We start from the raw sequence: 12,108 nt of genomic DNA, 5'->3' as shown, positions 1-12,108 counted from the left end.
GGGCCTGGGCCAGGACAAGGGCAAGAGCAGACAAGAAGGGACAGCTCTGGAGACATCCCAAGGGTAGAACAGATGAGGGAAAACCTGGCAGGTGGTGCTGCTGTCTCTAGAGAATGCCAGACTGGGGAAGGAGCAGAGAAGGGGGAAGAAAACCAGCATGGTCTGAATTGGGTTTATTTGTAGGATTTCCAGCGAGAACTGCCTGGGAGGAAGTTCAGAATAGGGATTAGGAGTCTTTAGCCTAGAAGTGAGAGTTAAAATCTTGCAGGTGGTTAAAGACAGTCCTGGGGAAGAATGTGGAGAAAGGAAAGGGTGAAGAACAGGATGGAGAAAGGCCAGTGAACTATATGCTGTTAGCTGACATTTACGTGCTATTTACCACCAGCCGGGCAGTGTCATAAGAACTGTATGCACATACTTAATGCTCACAATATCCCTGGTACGGTGGGGGAGGTGAGGCAGAGATGTGGACTACTTTGCCACGGCCACTCAGTAAGGAAGCAGTGGAGCCGAGATCGTGAGCCTGGCTGTCTGGCGGGAGAGTTCAGCTGACCAGGCTGTAAATGGGGGCTGGAAAGAAATGGGAAGGAGAAAAGCAGGAGTGGGGCCCGGGATCGGGGACGAGACTGTTTCCGGAAGTGGACAGCAGCATCAGCTTCTTGAGAAGCAGCCGTGGAAAAGGCCAGCTGGGGGCGCACCTCTGGCGCAGGAGCTCTCAGTGGTCACCGCTGGTGGCTTGCTGCTGACAGTGTGCGAAGGCCAGCCGGAGGCCGGTACTGCGGTCGGAGTCCGGATGTTTCCTTTCCAGAAGTTCAGCTTGAAGGGGAGGAAGAATGGCAGGGTGAGGATTGCTAAGGACGAGGTGCAGCCACTCTGCAGCACACGGTGGTGGTTTCCACTGCTTTGAGGTTTCTCACAGACACTAAAGATCTCCAGCCCAAAGCTGGGAGGGGCCGAGGGAAGCCCTACTTTCAGCTGAATTTGGGTCAGTTTTATGCCTGTTGTTTGGGCAAGACTAACATCAGAGAGAACTGGGAGCCCCACTGGCAGGTGTCCAGGGCTTGAATCCAGTCCTGTTGCTTTTGGTTCAGGGCCTGCCTTTTCCTCATCTCTTCCCCCAAATGTGCGGCCTTAATGGCAGAAAAGGAGCTGGTATTCACTTTCCGCTGCTGCATGACATCTACACCATCTATCTGCTTAAGATGACCAGACATTCCCCATCCCGTAGGTCAGAAGCCAGGCAGGCTCAGCAGACTCCTCATCTCACAGTCTTCCAAGGCCAAATTCAGGGTGCTGGTAGGGCGGTTCTGGGGTGGGATCTGCTTACAAGCTCGTGGAAGTTGGTGGAATTCAGTTCCCTGTGCTCAGTCCAGACATGAGAGCTACGAGCTACATCATCATAGTCAAATCCTGGGACCTGGGCAGGACTCCTTGGGGTCTTAGAACTAGGCCACCCACAGAGCAGGCTGCAAACGGGATGATCGGAGCAGTCACTGTTTCTTTCCTGACTAGTCTTGAGATGGGGGGGTGGGGGGTTTCAGGCCCACCCCCTAGGATCCCTAGGAGCCTGTTGTGGGATTGTGGTTTCAGGTGCCGCAGAGGATGGAGCTAGAAGGAACCGCAGCCGCCCCCTGGCAATGTCTGGGCCCCCGGGCCTGAGCGAGGGGGCTGCCAGCACTGTCGCTGGTTAATAGTGATTTTCCACCGGCAGGATCCTCCTGCAGGAGCACGGCGGCCCACTAGAGCCAGATCCAGGAAGGCTGGAGAATCGGCGGAGAGCACAGCCTGGGACGCCCAGCCCACAGAGAACCACATGGGGCCTCCGGTGGCGAAGACGGAAGCCGGAGAGGCCTCTGCCCCCGTGCGGGACGCCAGCCCCCATCGGGGTCCTGAAGACTCGCGCCGGCGCTTCCGGGGCTTCCGCTACCCTGAGGCCGAGGGGCCCCGCGAGGCGCTGCGCCGGCTCCGCGAGCTGTGCCGCCAGTGGCTGAGCCCGGATATACACAGCAAGGAGCAGATCCTGGAGCTGCTGGTGCTGGAGCAGTTCCTGACCATCCTGCCCGCCGAGCTCCAGGCCTGGGTGCGGGGACAGCACCCGGAGAGCGGGGACGAGGTGGTGGTGCTCCTGGAGCACCTGCAGAGACAGCTGGAGGCGCCGACACCGCAGGTAGAGGCCCCGAGCCCGGCTTCTAACCCAAGTCTCGGGCCGAGGGCGGGGCGTGCCGTCAACATCGGAACTTCTCTCTCTCTCTCTCTGCCACTCGGGTGGAGTCCCTGGGCCCCTCCTCGTAACAGAAGTTTTAGATACATGAAGGATCACAGAAGAACTCGATTATGTTGAAATACATTGCATTAAACAAATTAGTGACAACGTTATGCGTGCGCTTTTTAAAAATGTTGCACTAATCAGTAAGACCTGGGCACAGGCCCAATAGCCCGGGTGCGGTTTCAAAGTCGTTAGAAGCATGAGTGACTCTGACACTGTTCGTTGTGCCGTAATGTGGTGTGAACGCATCTGCAATTTTTCTTTTTAAAAAATTTTAAGGGGCGCCTGGGTGGCGCAGTCGGTTAAGCGTCCGACTTCAGCCAGGTCACGATCTCGCGGTCCGTGAGTTCGAGCCCCGCGTCAGGCTCTGGCCTGATGGCTCGGAGCCTGGAGCCTGTTTCCGATTCTGTGTCTCCTTCTCTCTCTGCCCCTCCCCCGTTCATGCTCTGTCTCTCTCTGTCCCAAAAATAAATAAACGTTGAAAAAAAAAATTAAAAAAAATTTTTTTAAGTGTTTATTTTTGAGAGAGACAGAGCATGAGCGGGGAAGGGGCAGAGAGAGAGAGGCAGACACAGAATCCAAAGCAGCCTCCATCCAGGCTCCAAGGTGTCAGAACAGAGCCCGATGCGGGGCTCGAACTGGGCCACCCGGGCGCCCCAAAACATCTGCAATTTCTATTGGTGGCGAAGTGCCGTGGCTTTTGCCACATGATCGCTGCTTCAATTTCTAATAGAAGGAAAGGCCACGTTCCCTTAGGGGCTGGTAACAATAAAACTACTCCTTTCCTATTCCAAGTTCATGGGCCACATGGGAGGAGTCCAAGGACCCCAGGCTAGAGAACACCCCGGTGGAAAACAGGTTGATCTCCCCGCCTCTTGCTTTGCCAGTCTGTTGTAAGGTGGTGTCCTCTGTGCACCAGTTAACGTTCCTTCAGGGGCCTGCAGCCGGAGCCTCCTAACCACTGACCAGGAGATCCGGGTCTGCACTGGGGCCCACTGCCCGCGAGCCCTTCACAGTGAAGGCGTTTCAAGTCTCTTAGCTTCAGCCTCCTCAGTCATTACAGAAGGTGTGGGGAGTTCTGAGCTGCACGTGAGAAAGTAACTTGACAAGTGCAAGTTGTCCATAAATGCATGGAAGCCACCTTTTAGTGGGGACAGACCGTGTGTCCCGCGTTAGGTGATTTCACATTCTGTGATCTTCTTTCTTGGTTCTCAAAACCAGTAACAAAACCCTATAAATGAGAAAAATCTTACCCTCACTTGTCAGATAAGATAGGAGTATTTTGAGAGCCAGCACCGGTTCCCAAAAGTCTTTGTAAAAGCACAACGTATACAGTGTGGGAGCACCTGGTAATGGCAAAGAGCACGGGCTCTGAGGTCCCTCTGCCTGAGCGCCCATCCTAGCACCGCCACTTATTAGCTGGGTGACCTTGGGAAAACTGCTTACACTCTGTGTGCCTTCGCTTCCTCATCGGTGAAATGATCACGGTAACGGTACCCACCTCAAGGTTGTTGTCTGTGTTACCTGAGTTAATGTTTTTCGTGCCCCTGGAAACTGTGAGGCACATGGGAAGTGCTCCAGAAATGTCTGACAAATAATGAAAACGAATGAATAACCTCTAGGTCCCAGGTGGTGACCAGGGCCAAGAGCTTGTCTGTTGCGAGATGGCAGCACTGACACCTTCCCGCGGATCACGGAGTGCCCAGTTCCAGCCGGTGAGGGCTCTGCTCAAGCATGAATCTCTGGGATCACGGGCCTTACCAGGCACAGGTGAGTGTTCTCTTCTGGGCGCGTGAACCTGCAGACTTCGGCCAGCTTCATGACGATCATCTGATAGGGGCGCTGACCGAGACGTTATTTGGCCATCACTGACGGACTCTACTTTGAGACTGAAAGGGAAATTTCAAACGGTGGTTTGGAAAGAATCGGTTCCCCATTCATTTAACACGTAATTATGCCTCCTACGTGGTAGCCAGTGTGGTTGGTGCTGAGGACCGGCCGCTGGTGAGACAGAGTCCTTCCTGGTGGCACTGGGGTTTACATTCGAGTGGGGAAGACAGCACATACACACGACAGTACAGCTTCCAGTAGTGGTAAGTGCCAAGAAGAAAACGAACAGACTCTGTAAAGCCCGTCGGAATATCCCACAGACTGCAGGACTACCGCGGATTAGAGTATCAATGTCTAAACCCTGGGTCTCTTATGAAAAGAGCAGGATTTACTCCACAGGACTGGCTGTATGTCCTGCGGTGTCTTCTCACGTGCCCTGAACGTGTCCCAAGACACACAGCACTGAGACGCCGGCCAACACGCAGTCCTGACTTCCAACACAGGCTCTAGCTAAACCAGCTGTTTTGTGCTCCGTGTAAAGTTTCCCTCCTCCAGGGAGACCGCCGGTTCTTCTGGACGCCGAGCAAGTTCTGTACAAGCAGATGCCCATTTCTGCCTTCTGGTTCCAGCTTTATTTTGACTCTAGTTCTTCCAAACCAAAGCAGAAAGCCCGTACTGACCCCTAAAGGCATTTTAACCGAAATCTTACTTTTCTCCCCTTCACAAGCAAAACCCAGAGCATCTTCAGATGAAAAGCTTGTTTTATGTGGTTTAAACTCGCCATCCCTTCCAAGGACCCTGCCGTTTTTGCATAGATTTTGTGTGTCGGCAGAGCACAGCACAGGTCTCTAGGCCCCGGGACTGGAGCGGGTAGGGATCGGGCCTTTGGGGAGACACACGCTGTATGAAGTTCCAGGCCCAGTGTTTGAGCTTGGATTCCGCAGGCCAGGGAGGCTGAGTGCCAGGGACGTCTCACCCAGAGCTTCTTTCCTTCCTAGTTCTCCAGGGTCCTGGGCTTGCCCCGGGAGGGCGCTGCAGAGGAGACGCAGTGGTGGCGGCCAGGCTGCCCCCAGAGCCCCAGGTGAGCCGGAGCCCCTCCCTGCCCTTCGCTACCGGGGTGCATCCTGGGAGGGTCGCCCCCTCCCCGTCTGCATCCTCCAGCCAAACGCCAGATGGGACGTCAACTTTCTCGTGTATGCTAGTGTCGTCTGTCGCCGTCTGACTTCCTGGTGCCTAGTTGGGAGCCTCGTCCTATTTCATGACTAGCTTCGGTGCCGTTTCCCAGACCCCTACTCCGTGTCCTTGGCCAGCCCCTTCTTCAGTGGGGTCTTCTTCGTCAGTAAGGGCGATTCTGCAAAAGCAAACTGAAGCTTTTGTTGCGACGGTGCTTTTGTTCCGAAGGTTTTCTTTGGCTCTCCTGCCCTGTTACCGGGGGGTAAGCACGTGGTCCCTAAGCTTGCCGGGACGGATACGGCACACCCACGTGTCTCAACTAGTCACACGACCGCAACGGTCTGTACTTAAACTGGATTGAACTTCTTACCCGGTCCTTCACGCCCTGGAGGCTCTGTGGTGTCCACCGGCTTCCCTGACTTTCCTCACTTCAGACCCACGTTTCCCTGTATCTGAATAACTGTTAATACACACGAGCCACCATCACTAGCGGGGGTCAGTTCCGGTCCTGGCAGTGGCGTGGCCTTCGTTTTCCCAATCTTTTTACCTTCTACCCTGGTGTCCAGATTATTTGTGTGGCGACCAGGGTGTCCGGCTTATGTGTGTGGAGACACGGGCGACTGGCGTATTTGTGTGAAGACAGCGGTGTCTGGAGCACTTGTGTGGAGACACCTGTCCTCACGTGCTGTCACTCTACTTCCGCAGTGGTTTTGTTGATGAAGCCGTCACTTAAGACCGGGAGAAGTAGCGTTAGGTGCCGCGCCGGCTTGGTCTGCGGAGCCTTCAGGGACTGGCCCCTCGCCGCCTGAGCCCCTCTGCGCAGCACCCGGCTCCGGGAGGGACTCTGGGTAAGAGGAACTAGGAGGCCCGTGTGCCGTTTCAGGGCTTGCTGAAAACGGAAGACGTGGCCCTGGCTTTGTCCTGTGGCTGGGCGCAGCTGGATTCCTCTCGGGGGAGCTTCCACGGAGATGAAGGGCGGGAGAACCCCGGCGGCCTGACCTCCCCGGGTAAGACTGACGGGGCCTGGTGCGTCGTAGGCCTTCGCGGCTTCCTTTGTCGGTTAGAACCTACTGGGCTGTAAGACGCTGTCTGAATTCTGTCTGCGTGCAGAGCCACCGTTTCTGAACCCGGCTACTAACCACGTGCGTGACCCGATCTTTAACCCTCCCGGCCCGGCTCCCTTCCCTTTCCTGCTGCGTCCTGGCCGGGTTAAGTGGGACACGGCAGGTAGAGCCCCGAGCACAGGCCTGGCTCATAGTAGGGCTGTCACCGTTGGTCCCCTCTCTGTTGCTAGTTCCGACACAGGACGAGAGCTGGGGTGTCCTCAGGAAATGGGCCGTGGGACTGTAGGGCGAGAGCGAGAAGTGAGCTAGAGATCGGGGTGCAGGACACACGGGACAGCCTGACCCGTCTGAGCTCGTGCAGCTCGACCGTGGTGCAGCAGGAGCTCTGGCTCAGATCTGTCAGCACCGAAGCCCGTCGTGTCGGGGCCCCCGTCTTCGTCTGGGATAAGAGCCGAGAGGACCGTCCCTGACTGACGATCGCTTTCTACGTGCCTGCTCTCCTTGTGTCGCACGGGACACTTCCAAGTCCTCGCGCGTGCCTGCTTACCGCTGCCATCTGCCCAGCCCTCCTCGAGTCCAGCCCCAGTGCAGGGCCCTGCCTTCGTCCTCAGGACTTAGAGCCTCTGCGAGTGTCCCCAGCACGGTCCTTCCCACCCTCCTCCACCCCCCGTCACCCTGCTTCCAATGACCCCAGGCCCGTTCTCAGTCTCCTTCCTCCCCAGCACCCGTTCTCCCCTTCGTCCCCATCCTCGTTCTTGTACGGAAACCCTCATCCCCGCGTATGTGGAACTGCGGTCACAGCTTTCCTGCGTGGCAGGGCATCACTGACCACGTGTGGCCACTTGTTATTTCAGGTGGTGAAACAGAGGCCGAGATCCGGGCCCTGCCTGTGGACGAGGTCCGGCCAGTCCAGGAGGCTGGGGGAATACCACGCCCCCTGCGGGAAGACACTGCCCAGATTCCTGAAGGCACCGAAGCTGGCGAACAGGAGGGCAGGTTCCCGAGAAAGCAGAAAACCGCCACAGGAAGTAGGCGGCACTACTGTCACGAATGTGGAAAGAGTTTTGCTCAGAGTTCAGGCCTGACTAAACACAGGAGAATCCACACCGGGGAGAAACCCTATGAATGTGAAGACTGTGGCAAGACCTTCATCGGGAGCTCTGCCCTCGTCATCCATCAGAGAGTCCACACTGGGGAGAAACCCTATGAGTGTGAGGAATGTGGCAAGGTGTTCAGTCACAGCTCAAACCTCATCAAACACCAGAGAACCCACACTGGGGAGAAGCCCTACGAGTGTGAGGAGTGTGGGAAAACCTTCAGCCAGAGTTGCAGCCTCCTTGAGCATCACAAAATCCACACGGGGGAGAAGCCGTACCAGTGCAACACGTGTGGCAAAGCTTTTAGGCGGAATTCACATCTCCTCAGACACCAGAGGATCCACGGCGATAAAAATGTGCAGGATCGTGAATGTGCAGAGACCTGGGAGAGTCAGGGGAGGGTGGAAAGCCGGTGGGAAAACGTTGAGGCTCCCGCGTCTTACACATGTGACGAGTGTGACAGGAGTTTCACTCGGAGTAGAAGCCTTATCGAACATCAGAAAATCCACACTGGTGAGAAACCCTATCAGTGTGACACATGTGGGAAAGGCTTCACCCGAACTTCATACCTTGTTCAACACCGGAGGAGCCATGTTGGAAAGAAAGTTCTATCACAGTGAGCCACGTCGTACATGCCAGAGTTGTTCGTTCCTCACAGAACTGGGCTGAGGCTTTACTGACCGCTACATGCCATCTTGTGTTAGAAGGCCGAGTCTGGAGGGATGCATTGTCTTCTACATTCTAGAAGGTGGCTGGGAAACAGCTTGTTTGATAGGAGGCTCTGGGAGAGTTGTCTGGCAGAGGTAGGACATGAAATGATTGTTCTCACCTACTGGACTGAAATGGGCCTCCAGACTGGCTGACCACCTCCAGCCAGCACTTGATGACGTCTCCTGGCGAGATGGCTCTGATGTGGGGGCTGCTGCTGTGACTGTTCATTTTCCATATCATGGGTCCTCCACAGTCAGATTTGTGACATCTTATGCCTCCCAGTGTGCCTTAAACACAGGTGCTAATAAACATTAAATGTAACACTGAAATGACCTTCATAGATCTGCATCACGATACCATCTAGATTTGTGAGGAACTTCTCATGAAACCTGGTGGAGCTTGTGTCTAATTCGGAGGCTCTAGACTCTGAGTTAATCTAGTGCATTTTTTGCCAATCAGAGGATTGGCAGTGGGGTGCGTGTGGGGTAACTGTGATAGAAGGAATCCAATTTCTTGACCAGAGTAGGAATTTTCATGTGAATACCTCAAACAGGCTCTTCATCATTAAATCACTGTGAATGTGTGCCACTCTTGGGATTCCATTCTTTAATATCACTACTCTTTGCAGAGAAAATAGTCCTATGCGGACTGTATGAACATTAATCAAATCAAAATAAAATGATAAATTCTCTAATGCTCAGCATCTTGATTCTCACCTTTTCGTTCTCTTGGGCCCAGTGCTCTCTAAAGCTACAGACACTATCCTGCCCAAAACCCACTCCACCGAAAAGGATAGTCGACGGAGTCACGACCTACGCCTCCTAAGTTCAAACTTCCTTTAGGTCGGTAGATTCATACCAAATATGTAAAGCAAGTATTAGGCTTCAAAATTCCATTATTAATGTGGGACCGTCTTGGTCTTAAATAGTAATTTCCACGTCATCAATGTGGTACCATCTCTTAATTATTCACGATGAGAATTTTAGCCATGAAGTTAATTCATGAGGCTATCTACTTTCCTTAATATTTAAAAAAAAAAAATTTTTTTTTTTTAATTTAGAAAGAGAGAGTGTGAGCAGGGGAGAGGGACATAGCAGGCACCATGCTCAGCACGTAGTCCAACACGGGGCTTGATCCCACGACCCTGGGATCATGACCTGAGCCGAAATCAAGAGTCAGACACTCAACTAAGCCACCCAGGCACCCCTATCACTTTTCTGAAGCACACTTTGTAGACTGTCCTTTTTTCCCCTCATGATAGTCAAATTTTGTGAGAAAAATTTTTGCAAGTCAGCATTACAGAGGAACAGTGACCCTTGAACAACAGTGGTTTGAAGTGCACAGGTCCACTTATTTGCAGATTTTTTTCGATAAATACAGTTCTGTCAGTATATTTTCTTTTCCTTAATATTAGTAACATTTTCTTTTCTCTATTTACTTTAATGTAAGAAAATAGTATATAATTATATTTAGCAAAAAATACATGTTAATTGACTTTATTTTTGTCTTCTGGGCAACAAGCTATTAGTAATTAAGTTTTGGGGGAGTCAAAAGTTATGTGCAGATTTTCAACTGGACAGGGGTTGCTTTCCCAAGCCCCACATTGTTCAAGAGTCAACTGTAGTATTTTTATTTATTTATTTTTGAGAGAGAGAGACAGCGAGAGAGAGAGAGAGTTTGAGCAGGGGAGGGGCAGAAAGAGAAGGAGACACAGAATCTGAAGCAAGCTCCAGGCTCTGAGCTGTCAGCACAGAGCGCAACAAGGAGCTCGAACTCACAAACTGTGACATCATGACCTAAGCCACAGTTGGATGCCCAACCGACTGAGCCACCCAGGTGCTCTTACTTTTCAGTTACTTTAAATCCGTGAGAGGTACAGCATCACACAGGTTTTGTGGCCCGTGGCCTTAGGAGGAAGGCTGCTTTGGAATTTGTCACAACCCATGCCACTGTTTCTCTAAGCACAAGTTACTTTTACCCAGATTACCCTGGTTTTATTCTGTTTGCCACCAGGAATCACTGTGGTGTTCTTTGCTTTGTACACATAAGCACATCTCTTGCCTAGACAGAATTCAGTACTGAAGCATAAACACCTTCAATTTTAAGAAGAGCTGTGTGCTCCCTCTGGTTCCGGAGACCCCACTTATAGCCAGCAAAAATGGCTTTGGACCACAGCCTTCCAGACATATTTGTCGTTTCAGGAGTCCTGAATCCACAGGCTCCAAGATGGTGGAAAGAGTCACAGAACAACACTTTTAAATTTTGGTGAAGAAAAAATTATTAATTGTTCCTTTAATCACCATGCTTTTGATACCAATTCTAAGAATCTTTGCCTAAATCTAGGTCCTGATTATTTCCTATGCTTTCTTCTAAAAGGTTTATAGGTTTTGGTCTTATAGTTTCATCCATGATTCATTTTGAGCTGATTTTTGTATAGGGTGTGAGATTTAGGCTGTTTTTGTTTTGTTTGACCTATGGACATCCATTTGTGCCAGCACCATTTTCTGAAAAGGCTATCCTTTCTCCCCTGAATTGCTTCTGCACCTTTGCAAAGAATCAGTTGGGCATTTCCGTGTGGACCTGTGGTCCACAACACTGAACTCTGTTTGCACCACTGTGGATGGTAAGCTTACATCAGGCTCAGTGACTCCTCCTACTTTATTCTTTTTCATATTTTAGTTTTTCCCAGATCCCTTGGCTTTCCATATAAATTTTAGAAGAAGCTTATCTGGATCTACGAAAACTCCTTGCTAAGATTTGATAGGATCTGTATCAAACCTGATTTATTATCAGTGTAGGGAGAACAGATCCCTACTGTGTTGTGTCTTTTAATCCATGAACACAGTGTGTCTCCATTCATTCAGATCTTCTTTGCTTTCTTCTATCAGGATTTGGGGAACCCAGTTCCGAACTGAAGTCCACCAATGAACTTGGAATCAGATTCTTTCCAGGTGCCTACCAGGAAGAACCCAACTGGCTGACACCTTGATTCTGGCCCTTGTGAAACCTGGAGTAGAGAAACCAGCTGGGTTAACTGGGACTTCTTTTTTTTTTTTTTTTTTTTTTAATTTTTTTTTTTTTCAACGTTTTTTATTTATTTTTGGGACAGAGAGAGACAGAGCATGAACGGGGGAGGGGCAGAGAGAGAGGGAGACACAGAATCGGAAACAGGCTCCAGGCTCCGAGCCATCAGCCCAGAGCCTGACGCGGGGCTCGAACTCACGGACCGCGAGATCGTGACCTGGCTGAAGTCGGACGCTTAACCGACTGCGCCACCCAGGCGCCCCTTCTGCCCATTTTTTAAACTGGCTTATTTATTTTTTGGGTGTTGGGTTTTAAAAGTTCTCTATGTATTTTGGATACTAACCCTTTATCAGATATGTCATTTGCAAATATATTATCCCATTCCATAGGTTCCCTTTTAGTTTCATTGACTGTTTGCTTTGCCGTGCAGAAGCTTTTTCTTTTAAGTGTCCATAGTTTATTTTTGCTTTTGTTTCCCTTGCCTCAGGAAACATATCTAGAAAGAAGTTGCTACAGCTTATGTTAAAGAGGTTACTGCCTGTGTTCTCTTCTAGGATTCTGATGGTTTCCTGTCTCACATTTTAGGTCTTTAATCCATTTTTTTAATTAAAAAAAAATTTAAGTTTATTTTTGAGAGAGAGAGAGAGAGAGAGTGAGTACAAGTGAGGGAGCAGAAGAAAGAGGGAGACACCAAACCCAAAGCAGGCTCCAGGCTCTGAACTGTCAGCACAGAGCCTGACATGTGGCTCAAACTCACGAACCATGAGATCATGACCTGAGACGAAGTTGGACACTCAACTGAGCCATCCAGGAGCCCCAGGTCTTTAATCCATTTTGAATTTATTTTTGTGTATGATGTAAGAAAGTGGTCTGGTTTCATTCTTTTGCATGTTGCTGTCCAGTGTTCCCAGCACTATTTGTTGAATAGACTTTTTCCCATTGG

At 51.2% G+C, this 12,108-nt stretch overlaps 2 protein-coding genes across 3 annotated transcripts; both read left to right on the top strand.

Annotated features, from left to right (window-relative positions):
- The first annotated feature begins 1,813 nt into the window (after nt 1–1,813).
- On the top strand, nt 1,814–2,371 carry LOC115514702 (zinc finger protein with KRAB and SCAN domains 4-like). The gene has a single exon (XM_032593296.1). It carries the CDS (start codon nt 1,814–1,816, stop codon nt 2,339–2,341), a length of 528 nt encoding a protein of 175 aa, XP_032449187.1. The 3' UTR covers nt 2,342–2,371.
- Nucleotides 2,372–3,365: 994 nt separating this feature from the next.
- Nucleotides 3,366–8,356, top strand: LOC115514751 (zinc finger protein with KRAB and SCAN domains 4-like). Of its 2 annotated transcripts, XM_030316916.2 has the most exons (4): nt 3,366–4,036; nt 5,095–5,177; nt 6,153–6,276; nt 7,188–8,356. In XM_030316916.2, exons 1-4 carry the CDS (start codon nt 3,931–3,933, stop codon nt 8,048–8,050), a joined length of 1,176 nt encoding a protein of 391 aa, XP_030172776.1. In that variant the 5' UTR covers nt 3,366–3,930; the 3' UTR covers nt 8,051–8,356. The 2 variants fall into 2 exon arrangements, with proteins under 2 accessions (XP_030172776.1, XP_035920302.1); XM_036064409.1 differs by lacking the exon at nt 5,095–5,177.
- Nucleotides 8,357–12,108: the final 3,752 nt, after the last annotated feature.

The sequence above is a fragment of the Lynx canadensis genome, chromosome B2 (assembly GCF_007474595.2).
Source record: "Lynx canadensis isolate LIC74 chromosome B2, mLynCan4.pri.v2, whole genome shotgun sequence".
NCBI lineage: Eukaryota > Metazoa > Chordata > Mammalia > Carnivora > Felidae > Lynx > Lynx canadensis.
The sequence above is the reverse complement of the archived record's forward strand: the minus strand, read 5'-3'. Positions and strand labels throughout refer to the sequence as shown.